Source organism: Trichosurus vulpecula, chromosome 2 (assembly GCF_011100635.1).
Source record: "Trichosurus vulpecula isolate mTriVul1 chromosome 2, mTriVul1.pri, whole genome shotgun sequence".
Taxonomy (NCBI): domain Eukaryota; kingdom Metazoa; phylum Chordata; class Mammalia; order Diprotodontia; family Phalangeridae; genus Trichosurus; species Trichosurus vulpecula.
The window spans coordinates 59,903,857-59,925,363 of NC_050574.1; the positions used below are offsets into that span (position 1 = coordinate 59,903,857).

The window sequence follows — 21,507 nt, forward strand, 5'->3', positions numbered from 1 at the left end:
CAGCCTGGGTTGTGCCCAGATCCATTCTAGCCCAGGCTGAAATGTGCCGGTTATTAGTGGTGACCAGCGTCCCCCCGCTTCCCACAATGCTCTGCCGCCAACAGATCCCAATGCATTCTCGGTAGAATCTTTCATTCTTCCTCCTCCGAACCGGTGTTAAGAAAAGGGAAGTGACTCATTAGAACGACGGTGATAATAGCTAACATTTGTACAGCATTTGGGGGTTTGCAAAACTCGCTGCATAGATTATCTCATCTGATCCTCGCAACAGCCCTAAGAGTTAGGTGCCGTTATTCCCACTTTACAAATGAGGAAACTGAGGAAGAGAGCCATTCAGTGACTTGCCCAGGGTCACACAGCTAATAAGCAACTGAGATGGGATTTGAATTCATGTCCTCCTGGTAGCTAGGTCGCATGGTGAACAGAATGCTGGGGTCTGGAGTCTCAGGAAGACTTGAGTTCAAATCCAGCCTCAGACACTTACTAGCTATGTGACCCTGGGATGGTTGTTTAACCCTGCTTGCCTCAGTTTCCTCATCTGTAAAATGAGCTGGAGGAGGAAATGGCGAACCACTCCAGTATCTCTGACAAGAAAACCCCAAATGGGGTCGGGAAGAGTTGGACACAACTGAAAAGATTGAAAATTTGTGCCCACTAGCTCCTGAGGCAACAGCCCATTTGGGACAGTCCTAATTCTTGGGAAGTTTTTCTTTACCTTGAGCTTTAGCTGTTTATCTGTCTCTCCATAACTTCCACTTGTTGCCACTAGTTCTGTCATGTTGGGCTAATAACAGCTACCACTTTAAGGTTTACAAAGCATTTCACAAATATTATCTCATTTGATTCTTACAGCCTTCCTAGGAGGTATTAATTTTATCATAACAATAGCTTTTTATTATTATTTAAAAGGGGAAAAAAGCTATAATTATTCCCATTTTACAGATGAGAAAGCTGAGGCAGGCAGCATGAAGTGACTTGTCCATGGTCACGCAACTACTAAGTGTCTTACGGTAGGATTTGAACTCAGATCTTCCAGATTCGAAGTCTGTGTTTTATCTACTGCTCAACCTAACTGCCTAAAATTCTGGCCAAGAATATGTCTAATAGGTTATATCTCCCCTCAGTCTTCTCTTCTACTGGCTGGACAGTCCCAGTTCTTTCAGTAGATCCTCGTGTGGTATGATCTTGAGGCCTTTTGTCAACTTCACCATCCGGATCACTCTTCTTGAAGATGTTTTTTAGCTTGTCAATGTCCTTCCCAAAATGTGGTACCCAACACTGGACACCATCCTCCTTTTCTAAGCTTCCTCCCCCATCCTTACCATCTTGTGAGATTGTACGCATAGGTCAAAACCCCTTACAATTATTACCAGATTCTTTCCTTGGGTGTTAACAGGTGATTTTAAGTGTCTTAACTCAAGTTGTAATTGGGTGGTGACCTTGTCTCTGGCTCAGAAGGAACTTTGGAGAATGGAAGTTAAGCCCCTAGAAAGATGTAAATGTTTCTCTTTTGGAGGGAGAGACCAACAATGAGGAGATGATTAGTAAGGGTTACTGATGAAGGAGGCATTGAAGGCAAGAAGGGTTTGGAATTAGAAGGCCAGGAGACCTAAGGACAAGTTCTTCCTTTTAAATACTAGGTATGGTCATCCTGGCACCAAAAGCTTCCAGGACTGTTGGAAAGACATTTGAAAACCTTTAAGCCCTGGAGGAATGGGAAATGATTCATATCTAGTTTTCTCCTCTTTCTTTCTTTCTTTCTTTCTTTCTTTCTTTCTTTCTTTCTTTCTTTCTTTCTTTCTTTCTTCCTTCCTTCCTTCCTTCCTTCCTTCCTTCCTTCCTTCCTTCCTTTCTTCCTTTCATTTTTTCCTCATTTCTTTTTTCTCTCCTCCACCTCCCAATGCTAGTGATTCACATCTTAAGGTGGGTTGGGGATGGAAGGGTCTGAGTTAACAAGCACATGGCTCCCATCAAACTTGGGGTCTGAGCTTCTTTTGCTCTGCTTTCTGCCTTCTACTAGTGTTACTGGACAGTGCCTCAGAATTGTAGACCGATGCCCTCTTTCGTACGGCTGCTGCTGCTGTCCTCCATACCTAGAATTCTCTCCTTCCTCATTTTCACCTCCTAATTTCCTTGCTTACTTTAAGTCTCGCCTAAAATCCTACCTTTTACAGGAAGTCTTTCCCAATCTGCCTTCATTCTATTGCTTTCCCTTTATTGATTAGCTCCAGTTTATCCTGTATGTATCTTTTTTTGTATGTAGTTGTTTGAATATTGTCTCTTCTATTAGCCTATAAGCTTCATGAGAGCAGGGACTGTCTTTTGCCTTTTTTGTATCCCCAGGGCTTAGCACAGTGCCTGGCATATAGTGGGTGCTTACTAAATACTTTTGACTGACTGACCAAACCTTGTCTACTTCTGGCTGAGCACCTCTAACTTAGAGTACCTCGGAATGTTGGTGATGGTGGTTTTGGTTTTTGGTTTTTGTGGTAACACCTTTCCAGGCACTCATACTCATAGGTTGGATACATAGAATGTACTGACTACTACTTTCAGGGTCCTGGGGATAACCTTGTGGGTGACTACAAAACCTACTTGTGTGCTTCCCGTTAGCTTATGGAAAAGCATTTACTAAGCCAATATAGCAAGAACAGTAGTTTCAAAAACATTTCTGCTAAAAGTTTGGAATTTACTCTTTTACAAATACACACAAAGTCTATGGGAAAAGTGGGCTCAAGCTTAGAGTATGGTGGTAATGAGGCACACATGTATTGAATGGATGTGGCAAGGAGGTTATTTACAACTCCTGGTACTAGAAATCCTTTCTCCTATAGTGGATTCTTCATCTGTTTGTATTCTGTGTGTCTATCAGCTCCTTTCTGGAGGAACTATGTCTTCCCTGTCCTATCTCTTCAATACCAGGTGAATATATTTTTTGTTACTGGACCAGTCTCTCTAAATGATGTGATCAGTAGAATGAGAGAGGGAGAGGGAGAGGGAGGGGGGGAGAGAGAGAGAGAGAGAGCCTTTCTTCCCACCCCCAAGAGAAAATCTCTCTCTCTCTCTCTCTCTCTCTCTCTCTCTCTCTCTCTCTCTCAGCTCTGGCTCCAACTTTTGCATTGCAATTCTCCGCCACTGGCTTAGCCAATTGCTGAAATCTATTCCACTATTTAAAGCTCCCAGAGGTAGATAGTTTGTTTGCTTAGCCAATCAGCTGTTCCCTTCTTCACCCAATTAATGAACTTCGAACTTCACAACGAGATCACAGGGCATGGGCCATGTTGTTTACACATTTAAAACTTCACATTATTTATATCGGTGGAGATAGGGGAGAACAGAGAACTCCTTTCCTTACATTTTAAGGATTTTATTGATGCTTTTAATAGTGCTTAGGAATAATGAAGTATCAGATCTATAACACAAGCGGTAATCATCAAAACAATTTGGTGCTGGTTAGAAAATAGAGAAGTTGATCAGTGGAACAGATTAGGTGCACCACATACATAAGTAAACAAACACTATAGCTTGTGTTCAATTAACCCAAAGACCCCAGTTACTGATGTAAAGTCTCATTAGTCAACAAAAACTGCTAAGAAAACTGGAAAGCAGTCAGACAGAAATTAAGTATAGATCAACATTTCACAAGTGTATACCAAGATAAAATCCAAATGGAGATATGATTGAGTATGAAAAGGTGACATTATAAGTCATTTAGAGGAGTGAGGAAGAAATTGCCTTTTCACATCTGGATAGGGGAAGAACTCAAGACCAGATTGTGTGTGTGTGTGTGTGTGTGTGTGTGTGTGTGTGTGTGAGAGAGAGAGAGAGAGAGAGAGAGAGAGAGAGAGAGAGAGAGAGGATCACAGAAGACAAAGGGGGCAGTTTTGATTAAAATTTAAAAGTTTTCCCACAAACAAAAACAATGCAGTTAAAGTTAAAAGTGAAACAGACAAATAACTGAGGGGAAAATCTTTACATAATGTTTCTCCAATAAATATCTCCTTTCCAAGATAGGGAAGGAATTGATTCAAATTTAGAAGAACAAGATCCATTCCCCAATAGAAAAATGATCAAAGAATATGAACAGGCAGTTTTTGAAGGACAAAATCAAGCTATCAACAGCAATATTTTAAAAATGCTCTAAATCATGAATAATCAGAGAAAGCAAATTAAAGCAACTCTGAGGTTCTACTTTACATCCATCAGATTGGCAAAGATGGCAGAAAAGGAAAGTGACATATGTTGAGAGGCTGTGGGAAAATAGGAACATCAATGCATTGTTGGTAGAGATGGGAATTGAGCCAGAAATTCTGGAAAACAATTTGGAACTGTCCTGAAAAAGTTATACATACCCTAAGACTTAGTGATACTGTTACTGGCATATATCCCAGAGAGATCAAAGAAAGAATAAAAGGTATGTATAAAAAGTTATACTCCTTTTTGTGATAGCAAAGAACTGGAAGCTAAGAGGGTACCTACCTATTGGGAATGTCTAAGCAATTTGTGGTATGTGAATGTAATGGAATAGTATTGTGCTATAAGAAATGACAAAATGGACAGTTTCAGAGAAAAGTAAGAAGACCTGTTTGAACTGATTCAAAGTGAAGTGAGCAGAGCTAGGAGAAAAAAAATTATACAATAAACACATTACAAAGAAAAACAATCCTGAAAGACTTTAAACTCCGATCGATGCAACAATGTAAATTATGATGCCAGAAGGCCAGAGTGGAAACACATTGTCCACCTCTTGACAAAGAGGTGATAGACACAAAATGTACAACATGACATACATTTTTTTTGAACTGGCCAGTGAAGAAATTTGCTCTGCTTGATTATAGATATGTCTAGGGATTTTCTTTTTCTTTTTTGATGTTATTCAGTGGGCGAGGGTGTAGGTGAAATAGGATGGAGAGAAAATTAAAAATAAATATTATAATTTGAAAAAATAAAAATAAGAGAAAATCAATGAACATTTGTAGAACACAGAATTCTTCTGCTAAGATGTCTTAATTTTGTTCTGAAGGGTGCTGTTTCTGGGCCAACAAGTCCCCATCTCATCTAGCTTACATCCAGTCGGCCTTCCATGAGGCCTGCCCCACCATCTTGCCTTAGTACAAGAACTCAGTTTATCCTCTCCCAATTTGCCATTCAGTCCCTACTCTCGGCTCATTATTATTGTGTCAAAGCTGGAGCACATTTGTATGACTTGACTCAAATTGGTTGTATCCTAACTCACCTTTCCTCCAAAAAGGAAACATCAAATGGTAGTGAGGAGCTTTGGACCAAGCCAAGGACCAAGGGCTAATTCTACTATTTCCTTAGCTATTCAGGAAGGTACATTAGAAAGATGCTGGGTTGGAAATCAGAGGACCTACGTTTAAATATTTCCTCTACTACTTATGACCTTTGTGATTTTAGGCAAGCCACTGACCTCTTTGGCCTCAGTTTCCTGGTCTGTGAAATCAGAGACCAGATGGAGCTCTGAAGTCCTTTCCAGCTCCAGATCTTGGATTCTACGACCTTGGGCAAGTCCAAGCCAACGACAACCATTTCTGAAGTGCCTGCCCCTGGCTACTCAGCTTCCAAAGTCTGACTGTGTCACCCCACTACTCAAACTCTAGTGGTTCCCTATTACCTCCAGAATTAAATACAAAATTCTATCTATGTTTGGTGTTCAAAGCCGCCCCAGCCTGGCCACTTCCTGCCTCATCAATCTTTTATACTTAGCTCCCCACCATGTACTCTACAATATAGGACCACAGGCCTTCTCACTGTTCCTCACTTAAGACCTGCTGTTTCCTGACTCCATGCTTTTGTCTGCCATGCTTGGAATACTCTGTCTCCTCACTTCCATCTCCTAGTTTCCATGGCCTCCTTCAAGATTCAGTTCAGATCCCACCTTTTGCCTTTCCAGGATCTCCCAACCTTCTCTGAGATTCCCTTTGAGACAACCAGACATTCTCTGTATATATCTTGTATGTTCCTAGTAATTGACATGTTGCTTTCCCAATTGGAATGTGAGCTCCTGGAAACAGGGTCTGAGGTTTTGCTTTTCTTCATTCCGCTCCCTCCATCTGCCACCAGTGTTTATCACAATGCCTGGAACATAATAAACACTTAATAAGTGCAATAGTAAATTGGTTGGGCACCGTACTAGGTACTGGAGAACGTAAAGAATTCATCCCCCCCCCCCCACAAACACAAATATTCCTGATCTCAATTCTTACAACAACCCTGAAGTAGTAGGTCCTCTTATTACTCCTGTTTTGCAGTTGAAGAAACTGAAGCAAACAGAGTTTAAATGACTTACCCAGGGTCACCTAGCTAGTAAGTATCTAAAGCTAGATTTGAACTCAGGTCTTGACTCTTGAACCGGCACTCTATCTACTGAGCCACCTAGCCACCTCCTAGTTAGCATGTTTAAGGTTTACTCTACAAAAAGTCAAACCTGCTTCCCAGGGCAGCCAGCAAACGAAATGCAGTTGAATTTAGGCAAGACACCTCCTGGGCCTCTCCTGCCTAATGTGCCTCCCTGGGTAACCTTTTGTCTCAAGTGAAGTGATTTCTAAGTGCATACCTGGACCACATCCCACCAAGATGTTGTGAGATCAACCAAGAGAACAATTAGGAACATGAGAATGGGAGGGGAAGTCTTGCCAACTAATCTATCAGGCTCTCTTCCACTCTGTGAGTCATAGAGAGATCCATTGCTAGGGTGCTGTTTAGAAGGGAAAATGTCACGGGAGGCACTGCCTGCTGACTTGCCTCCTTTCTAAGGTCACCATCAGGACAAGAGCTTGGGGTCTGGCTTGGCCCCTCCTGATTTTCCACAATGAAATACAAGACTCTGTCCCCTGAGTCCCCGTGGGGTCTAAGGGGAATATGGCATCATATTTTTAAAAATTCCAGATGGGCATCAAACAAGATACCAAAACTAGCCTCCAGACACATTCTACTGTGTAATAAGCAGTCATTCTTTCATTTATTTCTTCACCCACTTACTCAAGTTAAGCCAGATTGTGGAGGACTTTAAATGCCAGGCTAATTTGTAATTTGTAGTTCATCTAGAAACAAAAGGGAGCCATTGAAAGTTTTTGAGTGGGGTAGAGGGTGGTGAGATGATCAGACCTGTGTATTAGAAAGATTATTTTGACAGCTGTGTAAAGAAAGCATGGATTAGAGAGGGGAGGGGAGGGACTAGAAACAGAGAGACCGGTTAGGAGGCTGTTTCATTCCAGGTTAGAGATGAGGAAGGGTCTGAACCAAATATAGACCAACTGAATTTATTTAAGATCTTGATTCCAAATACTTTGTGATTCCTTCATCACTGGATGAAGATGATGTTGAAGGGATATTGAAGGGGGAATTTTTGTTCAGGTATCAACTGGACCAGATGACTTGAAATAGACAGAATGTGGTAGGTCTGGGGTCTGAGGACCTGGATTTTAGTCCTACTTCCATTACTTGCTATCTGTGTATCTTGGAGCAACTCCTCTTTGCCTCTCTGGGCCTCAGTTTCTTTATCTGTAAAATTGGGGAGTTGGGCTGAGTGATTGGTAAGGTCACCTGAGGTGTAAATTCTATGACTGCTGAGATTCCTTGAAGCTGTAAGACTTGATGCCGCTAACCTCTCAGGATGAGGATTTGTGGTTTGGGTTTCTGATCAAGATGAATTACTAGTATTTGATTTATCAGAGACTCTAAGAAAAATAGGAGTTTGACAGAACAATTAGGATCACAGGAAGACAGCTCGAGAGTTGGAAGGGCCCTCAGAAGCCACATACCTTAATCCCATCCTTTTTCACATGTGGAAACTGAGACCAGAGAGGCAAAGGCACTCACCAGTTGTTTACATTTCTGTTTTATCTGAGGCAGCAGAATTGAATGATGCATAGAGCCAGTGCTGACTCATCTCTGACCCCAACATTCCACTGAACATTCCTAGGCCTCATCTTCCCCGGCTTTGAAAGGGTAGAATTAAATATGATACTTTAATGCACTGATTAAAATCTTAGAATGTTAGAGATGGAAGGGACCTTGGAGTTCAACCCCTTCCTGAATCGAGAATTCCTTCTGCAAAATCCCCAAGTGGCCATCCAGGTACTGCATGGATACCCACTGTGACGGGGAGCTCACTTCCTCACGGGGTGGCCTAAGCTTCATTGTAGGACCATTCTAGTTGGTATATCTCTGACTCCCTCTAACTTCTAACCCATTGATCTTAGTTCTTTCAGAAAAAAATAATTCAACTTCATCTTCCACTTGTTGTCTTGGAGTCGTGTCGGACTCTTTGTGACCTCATGGGAGTGATGCCGGGGCGGGGGGGGGGGGGCGCACTTTAGTCCTTAAAGCTACAGAGATGCTGAATGGATGGGAGCACCCCATCCCAGAACAGTGGCAGAGTTTATGGTTCCAGAACTGGGGGGAGAAGGAGGAAGGAAGCAGGCAAGAAAAGGAAGTCTCCAATTAGGACAGTGGATATCTGGGATGAAAGTTCCTCTAGGACACAATTAATTGATTGGCTGAAGGGGTTGTTGAGGAGACAAGGAAGAGGAAGGAAATTTAGAGCTGAAAGGGGTTACTCTGCATGTGAAGGGCTATTAGTACCTATAAAGGGAGGCCACAGCATGGATAATCCATAACGGTAGATAGTTCTAATGCCCAAAAGTCATTTCTATTTGATTTTTTTGGATGTGTTTTCACACTGACCTTTTAAGTATGAGAATACTTAATATTCTGGGAATTCGCTCCAAAGGAGAAATAATGAAGCCACATGGGAAGGCCTGACTCAGAGGAGTCTGGGAAGCTGCCCAGTTTCTCCATGCTGCCCACTCCTCCACCCAGTTCTACTCTTCTCTGCCTCCAGGCTGGGAATAGACTTCTTCCACCCAGAAGAGTCTATTCTTTTACAAAAGGACTGCAGGCAGTCGGGGTCCTAGCCCTCACAGCTGGGTACCTCACCCGGGGCTGACTTCTATGAGAGGTTATCTCCTGGTTGGTCCTCCTGTGTGGCCGAGGATGGGACTGGGCGTCTGCCTCTGCCGCCGTCACTAAGGAATCCATTTGCCCCTTGACCAGCTGTGGGCGCTTGAGCAAGACACCCCATCTCTTTCAGACCCTGGAAAATAGAATAATACTTGTTCTCCTTCCCTCACAGATAGGTAGTAAGGGAAATTAAAGTCAGAGGGCATTTTGCAAATCTTAGACTTCTCTAGGAATGGGAGCTCATAGGATTGCAGATTTAGAAGGTCTCCAGAAGGAACCTTGAGGTTATGTAATCCAGTCCCGTCATTTTATTGCTGTTGTTTTCAGTCCTTTCTTCTGTGTCTGACTCTTCATGGCCCTATTTGGGGTTTTCTTGGCAAAGATACTGGAGGGGTTTGCCATTTCCTTCTCCAGCTAATTCTACAGACAAGGAAACTGAGGCAAAGAGGGTGAAGTGACTTGCCCAGAGTCACACAGCCAGTCTGAGGCTGGATTCGAATTCAGGGACTTCAGGCCCAATGATCTATCCACTGAACCACCTGGTATAGGCAAAATAAATGCAAGATAATTGGGGCAGGGGGGAATGTGGCTGTAGCCACGCTGGAGGAACCAAGGAAAGCTTCTCATAGGACACGGTGCTTGAGCTGAGCTTTCCCTGATGAAGCAAAGAATCCCAGAACTGGATGAAGCCCTAATGGTCATCTGGTCCAGTATTTTCTCTGATTCTGAAAATGGTTGTCTAGCCTCCTTTTAGTAACAGTGACTCACTACCTCCTGGGCAGCGCATTTCCTTGTTAGCACCTCGGTTACATTAAGTCAATATCTGCTTCCTTTTCATTTCTACCAGATTCAGTCCAATTCTGCAAGCATGTGGTAAGTGCTGTGCTGGGGATATAAAGATGAGATGAAAAATGGTGTCTGCCTTCAAGGAGCTTATACTCTACTGGTCCTAGTCCAACCTTCTGAAACAAACAAGCATTAATTGAGTGCTTATTATGTGCCAGGCACTGTGCGAAGTGCTGGGGATACAAATAATAGCAAAAAGATAGTCCTTGCCCTCAAGGAGCTTATGTTCTACCGGTTCTAGACCAACCCTCTGAAACAATATAGAAGCCTTCATCCCTCTTCCGTAGAAGGAATGCCAACTTGCACAGAACTCTTCCTCCTTTTTGGTACCAATTATCTATGCTGCCCAATTATCCACCTGCTGTATACACACACCCCCTCTTGGTCTAGTTCCACTGCATGATGTGTGACATTCTAGGATCTTGGTGCTTATCTAGTTGTGATCCTTCTTGGTCCAACTCCGGTGCTGCCTCTTTCATGTGGACATTCCTGATCCTTCCCTTCCCCCTCTTCAGCCCTATTAGTTGAATGTTAATTTTCCCTCTTCCACTTCACGCTGTTCTAGAATGTTTTGTCTGTACTTCTCCCTTGGCTCCATCACATGCAACTTTCTGTTGTATTTGTTGGTGTAAGTCATAGCTGCTTCCATTAAATTAAAAGCTCCTTGAGGGCAAGAACCACATTATTTTACCTCTCCCTAATATTAAATGCAGAGTCTGACACACAGCTTAATAAATCTGTGTTCTTGAACAGAAGAGTTAAAGGGGCCAGAGAAGGGACAGGAGTTTATGAAACTGCCATCTGTCCACTAAAGCTCCATATAGAAACTCCCTCTTGTACACTCTAAACAGGGCAAAGTTCTCCTTGGGTGTCTCCTTGGGTGACAGCCTGGGTCTTGGATGCTACCTTCACTCTGGCTTCAGAGGGAGCCAGCTGCTACAAGAAGCTTAAGATGGCCCTTGATTTTTTATAAGGGTGAAAAAAATTTGGATTTTTTTTCAAAGAGAAATGGTGGAAAAGGAAGGGAATGAATTGTAGTCAAGTTGCTATTTCTTTGTTCCTGCAGGAGGCCTTGGTGGGGCCACAATCATTGATGCCTTAGACACTCTGTATATCATGGAGTTGGAGGACGAGTTCCGAGAGGCCAAAAACTGGGTGGAGAAGAGCTTTGACTTGGATGTGGTGAGTTGCAGAATCTTGTATGTCAAAGCTCGAAGGGGCCCTAGGACAGAGAATGTTGGAACCAAGAATATCATGGCTGGGAGGGACCTTAGAACACAAAATGTCAAAGCAGGGGGTGCCTTGGAACATGGAATGTCTTAACTTAGAGAGACTCTAGACCACAGACTGTCAGAGGTGGGAGGGGCATTAGAACATGGTATGTCAGAGCTGGAAGGGCCCTTAGACATAGAATGTCAGATCTGGAATGGGTCTAAGAACACACAATGTCAAAGCTGGAAGATCTCTTAAAACATAGAACATTTGTACTAGAAGGGACCTTGGAATATAGAACACTAAAATTCAGAATGTAAAACTGGAAAGAACTTTAGAAGAAATCTTAGAGCCCATCTAGTCCACCCCTCTCCTTCTACAGAGAAGAAAACAGGCTCTGAGACAAGCAATTGACCAAAGTCATGTGAAGAGTGAGAAACGGAAGCAAAAAACTTAAACTCAGGTTTTCTTTCCCAGCCTGGTTCTCTTTCCTTTGGTGTGAGAGAATCCACTCCCTTTGCTTTAAACTTGTTTTTAGCAAAGAATACAACTCCTATTTTCCCAGCTTGATCTCTACATGTCCCTACGCCCACACTACAACCTCGGGTGGCCCCAAGGGAGTGAAATGAATGAGAGAAGTATTATGTACGACTTCCCTGGCATACAGCATCCTTACTTACCTTGAACACGGAGGATGGACACGTAACCTGAACAAGCCCCAGAATCCTGTCATTCAAGACATCAGCTGGAGCCCCACCGCTTGTTAGAGGCCCAGTGGGGCCTCACATCCCCGTTGTCTTATTTAGAGTCCTGTTCTCAGAATAACACCTTGCCTTTAAAAAAAAAAAAGAATTGATCATGGCAGCTAAGGGCAGGCTGAGGGGGAAAGGCGTCAGATATTACCAGAGATGGAAGGAGGGGCCTGCTGGGGTTTGTGGCTTCAGTCTCAGAGAAACCATTCATATTAAACTGTGGATTAGGGAGAATCCAAGGCCGAGAGACTGAGATCATCCAGCAGAGCCTGGGTCTCTTGTCCAGTTGCCGGATCCTTTTGGTGTCCTCCATCTTTTCCCTTGTTCTCCCCTTTCCCTTTTTTCTCTCCCTTTCCCTTTTCCTTCTCCACCTTTCTTTCCCCCTTTCCTTTGTCCTTCCTCCTTTCTCTTCCTTCCTCCTTTGTCCCTCAAAATATACCTAATAAAACTAACTTACTGTGCAGCTATTTACAGTTAACAAACCCCCTCCCACACACACACACACACACACACACACACACACACACACCACACACATAAACCCAGTGAACCAGGGAATGGGAATATTATGATCCCCACACAGTGATCTGGTGTCAGAGGCCAAATTCACACCAAGGTCAGAGTTCTTTCTGCAGTCATAACAGAAAGTCAGATTTCCTATTTTTTTTCTTTTTAATTGGACCTGTGATTTTATAGATCCGAGAACTCCCTGTGAGAAAACTTCCTCTTGGGGTGCAGACACCCACTCTGCAACGTGTCACAGAGTTGCCTGGGGCCCTGAGAAGCCAGCTGGCCTGGCTTGGTGCACACAGCCAGAGGAGACAAGGCAGGGCCTGAGCCCATCTTCCCGACTCACTCTTTCTCCACATTTGTGTAGTGTTTGTAAGGAGCTTTCCTCACCGTGCCTCTGTGAAGCAGGTGTCACGTATTCCTCTTTTACAGATGGGGAAACTGAGGGTCAGGGAAGGGAAAGGACCAGCCCAGGATCACACAGCTAATTTGGCGATAGAGTCAGGCCAGGAACTCGGGTCTCCTAAGCTCCATCGAGTCACACCCCCCTTTCTTTTTAGGCCCAGCCTCTGGTCATGGCCGCTTGCTTTACCCTATCCCTCATTTCTCATCCCTGCCCCTCTCAACCTTCTCTCTGAAGCCACTCTCCCTGACCTGTCCACTCTTAACAGTGGCAAAGGGTTCCAAACTTAAGAAGTTATATATTTTTAAAAATTAAAATTAAATTTAAAAAATTAAACAATAAAAAGCCTAAGGGGTGAGGTAGATACAATGAAAGGTGGAACACCTGGGTTCAAATCCTGCCTCTGACACTCACTACCTGTGCGGCCTTGGGCAAATTCACTTTACCTCCCTGGGACTCATCTGTAAAATGAGGAGGGACGGACTACATGGCTCTAACAGGAGGTCCCTTCCTGCTCCAGAGGTGTGATCTTGTGTGTCTCTAATACTCAGGTGGGCTTGCTCTCGCCCTCCAGGGCAGCTGTCTCAGAGCAAGCTCGGCAGACCTGTCCAAATTAGCAGGAGGGAAAAGCAGCACTGTGCAAAGGGTCCAAGCAGCTTTGGTGTGCCTGGCAGGTGTCCTAGAGAAGGAACCAAGAGTCATTTGGACTTGGCAAGTCACCAGCATGGGATCTGTTGGGAGCTTCACAGGCCAGGGCCTGACCCCAACGCCACTCTTTCCTGTTGTGAAAACCCACCACTGTGCATTGGGTCTGTGCCTTCAGAGGCAGCTGGACTGGAAAGAGCCTTTGGTTTGGCATCGGCAGGCCTGAATTCAAATCACAGCCTTGCAGCTTCCTTGCTGTGTGACTTCAGGCTTCCTTGTCTGGTCCTCCATTTCACCATCTGTTGAAAGATGAGTTTGGACCAGATGAATTTGGAGGCCCTTCCCTTCTTCCTTCTCTAAGGCATGTCGTACTATAAGAAATGCCAAGAAATATCAACAAGTTGGGATATCACAGAGATATCTGGTCTGGGGAAGGGGTGTGTGTGTGTGTGTGTGTGTGTGTGTGTGTGTGTGTGTGTGTTTGTGTGTCTGTGTGTGCCTGTGTGTCTGTGTGTGTGAGGGCTTGGGATAGGGAAGAGGGGGCTGTGGACTTACTTAACTCTCTTTCTCTTGTCCCTGAGGCCTAACCACAGCCATGCTGCCAAATTCACAAAATATCTTCCCAATCTTTTTCCCGTGCTTCAGAAAGGAGACGCTTCTGTGTTTGAAGTGAACATCCGATACATTGGTGGACTCCTCTCAGCCTACTACCTGACAGGAGAAGAGGTAGGACTGCCAAGACCTTTGATGCTTGGGATTACAGATTCTCACAACTGTGAGGGCCTTGAATAGCTACAACACAGAATATCAGAGCTGGGAGGGCCCTTGGAACACAGGATGTCAGAGCTGGGAGGGCCCTTGGAACACAGAATGTCAGAGCTGGGAGGGCCCTTGGAACACAGGATGTCAGAGCTGGGAGGGCCTTAGAACAGAGAATGTCAGAGCTGGGAGAACCTTTAGAACACAGAATGTCAGAGCTGGGAGGGCCCTTAGAACACAGGATGTCAGAGCTGGGGGGGCCCTTGGAACACAGAATGTCAGAGCTGGGAGGGCCCTTGGAACACAGAATGTCAGAGCTAGGAAGGTCCTTAGAACACAGAATGTCAGAGCTGGGAGGGCCTTAGAACAGAGAATGTCAGAGCTGGGAGAACCCTTAGAACACAGGATGTCAGAGCTGGGAGGGGCCTGAGAACACAGGATGTCAGAGCTGGGAGGGCCCTTAGAACACAGAATGTCAGAGCTGGGAGGGCCCTTAGAACACTGGATGTCAGAGCTGGGAGAACCCTTAGAACACAGGATGTCAGAGCTGGGAGGGCCCTGAGAATGCAGGATGTCAGAGCTGGGAGGGCCCTTAGAACACAGAATGTCAGAGCTGGGAGGGCCCTTAGAACACTGGATGTCAGAGCTGGGAGGGCCTTAGAACACAGGATGTCAGAGCTGGGAGGGCCCTGAGAACACAGGATGTCAGAGCTAGGAGGGATCTTAGAACATAGGATGTCAGGGCTGGGAGGGCCCTTGGAACACAGAATGTCAGACCTAGGAACGACTATAGAGAACATCTAGTTCAGCCTATCACTTTGAAGTAAGTAAACTGAGACCCTGAGAAGTGAAGACATAGACAGGCTAGAGCTTTGGGTCAAATCTAATAAAATAAAATTTTTGAACTGGGCCTATGCTTCTATTAGTCTAACTCCTTTTGAAGACATTCCTTCTATCACCACAGAACAAGATCTGCTGGGAACAGGTCCCTTACAACACTAAGAAGTTACATGACTGGTCCAGGGTCATATAGAGGGCCTGTGTAACAGGCAGAATTCACACCCAGATCTTCTTCTTTCTAAGACCTGCTTTCTGTCTGATCCTGCTCTATGCTTTTCCAAAACAGAATGTAATAGGGAAGAATCTTACTCTGGAGTTGAAAAAGACCAACTTCACAAGTACAATGTGGGGAGATGTGGTCAGGCAGGAGTTTGTTAAAAAAAAAAAGATTGAAGGGTGTGAGTGAAGTGTGAGCCCAAGATGAGTCAATGGTGGGATGGGGACACTTCAGAAAGGTCCTATAATTTTGTCCTGCATCAGGAGGCATAACTTCCAGGGACCAAGAGGTGATGGTCCCTCTGCCCTCCAGAGGCAACTGGTGGCACTGAGAATAGAGGACTGGGCCTAGAGTCGGGAAGACTTGAGTTCAAATCCAGCCTCAGACCCTTACTGGCTGTGTGACCCTGAACAGGCCACTTAATCGATTTGTCTCAGTTTCTTTATCTGTCAAATGAGACTGACAGTAGCATCTACCTCCCAGGTACCAAATGAGGATCAAATGATATATAATATTTGTAAGGCGCTCAGTACAGTGACTAGCACATAGTAGATGCTGCGTAAATGTTTATTCCCTTCCCTCTGCTCTGGTCAGACCACACCTGGAGTACACCATTCACTTCTGGAGCACAGATTTCAGGAAGGGCATTGACAAAGTGGACAATGTCCAGAGGTGGGCATTTCGAACAGAGGAGGGCAGCCAGGACCAGAAAGGGCTTTCAGTCTGTGCCATTTGAGGACTGATCAGAGGACTGGCTTGGAGCCAGTCTTACCTTGGAGAAGAGAAGGCTCAGAGAAACAGGAGAGAGCTGTCTTTGGGAACGCGAAGGGCTACTTATTGGGGGGACAGGGGTTAGGATCAGGCCTATTCCGTTTGCTCCCGGACAGCGTCAAGAGTCCCAAAGGGAAGTCGAGGAGAGGCAGATTTAGGCTGGATGCCAATAAGTACCATGAGTTCTCTAAGCGCAGTGAGGGCTGGGTCCCTCTCATTGGAGGACGCTTGTGGAAGACAGCACCAAAGGGTCATAGATTCAGAGCTGGAAAGCACCTCAGCCCTTATCGAGTCCAGCCCTCTCTTTTTGCAGATGAGGAAACTGAGGCCCAGACGTCAGAAGTGACTTGCCCAAAATCACGCAGTTAGCAAGTGACTAAGGAAGCATTTGCATTCCAAGTCCTCTCCAACCCTCCGATTCTGTGATTCTCTGAGCTGATTTCCAGATCATAAGGCCCAGAAGGCATTAAGTCCAACTGCCTTGTGTTATGGGTGAAGGAATTGAGGCCCTTAGAAGGGAAAAAGTGACTTACCCAGGGTCACACAGCTAAAAAGTGTGTAGAGTAGAATTCAAACCCAGATCTTTCCAGGGCTCTATCTATTAGGTCGTGCTGCCCTCTTAGGTCTATTTTTCACTCTAAAAGTTGATTTCTCTCAATGATCATCAGGTCCCTTTGGGCTCTTGGGATTCTATAGTTCCCATTTGCCCTCCCCCACCCATGTGTTACAGCTTCTAATCTAATTTTTTTGGCCCCTGCAGAGAAGCAGTCCCAACTCTGCCCCACCTCCTCCCCATTCAGAGACAAATATTACTTCCCGGCTTCTTGGGAAGAGCAGCGAGGCCAAGGCAGTTAAGCTGTAGAGAAATCAATCTTCACCTACACAGCTGTCCGCCACAAAATCATTTCCTTCTTCCCCTGAACTGTTATGACAACCAGGGCTGCAGTGTCAGTTTGGGAGGTAAAAGCTGCTGGGCTTTTTCTCCTAAGTCACTGATGGGCTTCCTTGATCAAATGCAATCTTCGGAAGAGAAATGACTGCTTGTACCAATTTGTCCCCAAATGTTTCTTGATGGGAACGCCGGGCTTCAGGGCACCTGAAAGTGGAATTTCCCCTGCCTCCTGATGACCGCCAAATGAGGGGTGGGAGAGACACCTGTCTGGCCACCTGTCCAGTTAATGGCCTGGATGTGCCAGGAGGAAACGGAAAATTTCAAAACTAGGACTCAAGGCCAATTGACTGGCTCACTTTATCAACTCTGTCCTTCCCTGCCCTCCGCCTTTCTGAGAGTGTCAGTCATTAGAATGAGGCAAAGCCCTGGCTCCCTGGGGATGGTCTTCAGAAGGGAGGCCTGGGCGCCCCAAACCAGGGCCCGAAACTCATTGGGAATAGGAGGAGTCCCTCACATTTCTGTAGCAAATTACAGATTGCAAAGCTCTTTGCTCCCACAGACCATAATAAAAGAGAGCTGTGAAGACTCCTAGTCTAGCTTTGTTCCCTACCAGCTCTATGACCTTAGGCAAGCAAGTCACTTCACCTCCATGCCTCAGTTTTGTTCTCTGTGAAATGGGGCTATCTATTACTCTTTGCACAGACTACTTCAAAAGGGTTGCAGAATGATTATAGCAGCAGTCCTCAGAATATCCTGGAGGACTCATCCAATAAGAGTGTACTGGAAATACACCATTATCACAGACCTGACTTTTGTCCTTAATTTCCCAGATGTAGTATTGCTTCAAAAAACATGAAAGCAGTATTTTAATAAATGTAGGTGTAGTACTGGATAGAGAGCTAGCCTCAGATCTGGGAAGACCTGCCCTCAAACTCTGCCTTTCGTTCTGATTAACTGGGTGACCCTGGGCAATTTGCTATCACAAATATTCATGATATCCAAGGTAGATGGAATGACTAATTTTCAAAATATAGAACTCCAGAATATAGGGCAGCTAGGTGGCACAGTGGATAGAATACTGGCTCTGGAATCAGGAAGGACCTGAGTTCAAATCTGGTCTTGGACACTCATTGTGTTGACTCTGAGCAAGTCACTTAACCTCCATTTGCCTCAGTTTCCTCATGTGTAAAATGGGGATTATAACCATAGCACCTACCTCCCATGGTCGATGTGAGGATCAGATGAGCTAATGATTGTAAAATGCTTAGTCCTGGCACTTAGTAAGCGCTATGTAAATTATTATTAGGAGGAGGAGAAGAAGGAGAATACTCTTCTCTCAGGCTGCACCCATGCTTGCTGCTCCCCTGCAGCCTAGCTTCCGACAAAGATGGACACTGGGTGTTCAGAAGAGGCTGCCCACGGGGATGGTAAGAACCAGCCCGGGAGCCCTTTCACTAACGACTCTAGGAGGCTGACCCTCTCCCCCTGGTGGAGAGTGCTGAGGCGCTCCCTCTCTGAGAGAATTGTAGCCTGCGATATTCAGGGACACTTTGCTCCTGGATCGTAAGTGTGTGTGTGTGTGTGTGTGTGTGTGTGTGTGTGTGTGTGTGTGTGTGCGTGTGCGTGCGCGCGCGCCCACCCCGAGGTCGCAGGCTCGGGACCTGGGTTCTGGTCCCAGTACCCCTCTGCAGGTCTCTGCTTGGCTGATTCCCTCTGTCTGGGGTTGGCAGGATCCAGACCCGGGTGCTAGGCTAGGCAGCCGACTGCCATCTGCCTCGCTGCAGTGGGAAGAACTGGGGAAGATCCAGATCCCCCTCCTCTCTTTCTTTAAAGAAAGGAGACTGTTGGAGACTGTGCAGCATGTCCCACGTGTCCTTGAGAAGCAGAGGACTTTGCCATAAGCGGATGAGAAAAGATGCAGTTAGGCATCACAGTGGAGCGCTGGACTTGGAATGAGGAAGATCTTAGATCAAATCCTGACTCACACACTTCTTAGCTGTGTGACTCCAGGCCGGTCACTCAACCTTTCTCAGCCTCAGTTTTCTCTTCTGTAAAATGGGGGAAAGGAGGAAGTAATATCTACCTCCTAAGATCTAATGAAGTAATTTAGTAACCTTGAAAAATGGAAGCCCTATGCAAACTTGAGCTATTATATCTCCCAGCCTTCCTTTTGCTGCAGGACAACCTCACCTTTTGCTTGGAAACTAGAGACCTAAAAATCCATGCCATCAACCTAATGCAGCTTTGGTTTGGAACTCGACTTTGTGACCCATTGCTTAACAAGTTGGGTCACCCCCTTGACTTCAGAAATGGAAAGTGGGAATAACCCCATTTGACAGATCTGTAAACTGAGATTTCAAAGAATTAAAATAACTTGTCCATAATAGCTGCTGTTTATATAACACTTGGCTCTTTAAGTTGAGGGGGTTCCCCCTGGATGGCCGCTTGTTACATGATGGGCCAGGGATCCTTCTTAATTATGAGTCAGGCTAGATGGCCACAGAAGCCCCTTTCATCTCTCCAATTCTATGATTCTGTGAAGGCTCAGAGCAGGAAAGTCATATATTCAAGATCACACGGCAAATACATGGTAGAGTGAGACTCTTTTAACTGAGGACTCACCCTACCCTATGCCAGCTTTTATGATGGGGAGAATAATTCATGTCTGCACCCACCTTCTATGGCAACTTTAGGGCTCAAAGTTGGATAAGATCTGACCCTTGTGGAACAACAGTGTAGTGGTGGATAGGGGGTTAAGAAATAAGACAGACACTCAAATAACTAAAGCAATATTTCATGGGAAGTAAATTTGAAAGTTGTAAACAAAATACTCTGGGAGAATCTCCTACAGGAAGCTTTTCCTGTTCCTCTTAATTATCAGAGCTCATTTCTATTTTCTCTAATTTCCATGCATATGTTTAGAACACTATATATATATACATACATATATAACACCATATGTAATAATGTTCATATCTAAGCTGTCAAATATTCACAATTACTGTCTCTCAGGAAAGTTTCTTTTAGAAAAAAAAATTTAATAAAATTTTTTCCCTAATTACATGTGAAAACAATTTTTAACATTTGGGGTTTCTTAAGTTTTGAGTTCCAGATTCTGTCCCTCTCCACTCCTTGAGACAGTAAGCAATCTGATATAGGTTATATTAGTAAAACATTTCCATATTAGTCATTTTGTGCAAGAAAACTGAGACAGTAAGCAATCTGATATAGGTTATATGTGTAAATCATTTCCATATTAGTCATTTTGTGCAAGAGGACTGAGACAAAAAAAAAGAAAGGAAGGAAGGAAAGAAGGAAGGAAGAAAAGTAAAAAAATAGTATGCTTCAGTCTGTATTCAGCCAACATCAGTTCCTTCTCTAGAAGTGGAGAGCATTTTTCGTCTTGAGTCCTTTGGAATTGTCTTGGATCATTGTATTGCTGAGAATAGCTAAGTCATTCATAGTTGATCATCACACAGTGTTGCTCTTGCTATGTATAGTGTTCTCCTGGTTCTGCTCACTTCGCTCTGCATCAGTTCATGTAAATCTTTTTTTCTCTGGAAAGTTTCAAAAAATTCCACTCTAGAAAATGTTCCTCAGGCTACAATTTGTTCATTGTCATGGTTTTTCTATTCAGTCCTGTCCTAACCACCCTATCCTGGCCTTACCCAACAGATACCATCCCCTATATCTCTTCAGCCAAACAGATGTCCCAGCCAATGTCTCTCCCCTGGATAGTTCTCTCTCTATCTGTGGATGAGGGTGGAGCCTCAGCATCTTAGAATCCAGGAGTGAGTTGGGAAAGACAAGTCAGAGAATTGGTTCTTAGGCCAGGCCACTTACCTGGCTCAGCTAAGCCCTGATAAATAACTAATTCCTCTCATGCTTCTGACACCCCACAGATCAGCAGAAGCCCACAGAGGAACCTCCTCATTCTTCTTCATGCATGTCCAAGGCTTTCAAATGTACCCCATGGTTACTGAGGCAGATTTGCAAACATTTGCCATATTAAATTTTCAATCTAAGGTGTATCAGGAAGCCTTCACTATTGTATTCAGAATCCTCTGATTTCAGCGTTAGCTGGAACCACATCAGCTGTTTAGTGTAATCAATACAACACCAGGGATGGGACCACATATTGTAAACTCCCCTTGTCCCCTTGACTTACTCCCACCCAATAGGGATGTACCATGTGTAGACATAATACACAGAAATACTGGGAGGGGAAACAGACACTAAACACAACCTCCTTTACTTCACTACACAACCAAATCTCGGGAGAGATAGATAGATAGACAGACAGATAGACAGGTAGATGGATTGATACAGAAAGAGAGAGGTAGGTAGATAGACATAGGTAGATGGATGGGTAGATAGGTAGAGAGTAGGTAAATAGAAAAAGATAGAGAGGAAGATAGAAATAATAAGAGAGAGAAAGGTAGATGGAGAGAAATAGACAAAGGAAGATATAGATAGATAGAGATAGAAGGGAGGGTAGATAGAGAAGAGGGTAGATTGAGAGAGAGGGAGAAATAGAGAGGGAGAGATAGAGAGATGGGGAGAAAAAGACAAAGGAAGAAATAGATAAAAGATAGATAGATAGAGATAGAGAGGAGGGCAGATAGAGAAAAGGAGAGATATATATGTGTATATATATATATATATATATATATGG

At 44.5% G+C, this 21,507-nt stretch overlaps 1 protein-coding gene across 1 annotated transcript in view; it reads left to right on the plus strand.

Annotated features, from left to right (window-relative positions):
- The window catches only part of MAN1C1 (mannosidase alpha class 1C member 1), a 140,247-nt gene that overhangs the window by 65,936 nt on the left and 52,804 nt on the right, over positions 1 to 21,507 (plus strand). The window contains exons 2-3 of the mRNA XM_036742631.1: positions 10,898 to 11,013; positions 13,999 to 14,079. Of these exons, the coding sequence (XP_036598526.1) occupies positions 10,898 to 11,013; positions 13,999 to 14,079 (197 nt within the window). The remainder of the gene's footprint in view (positions 1 to 10,897; positions 11,014 to 13,998; positions 14,080 to 21,507) is intronic.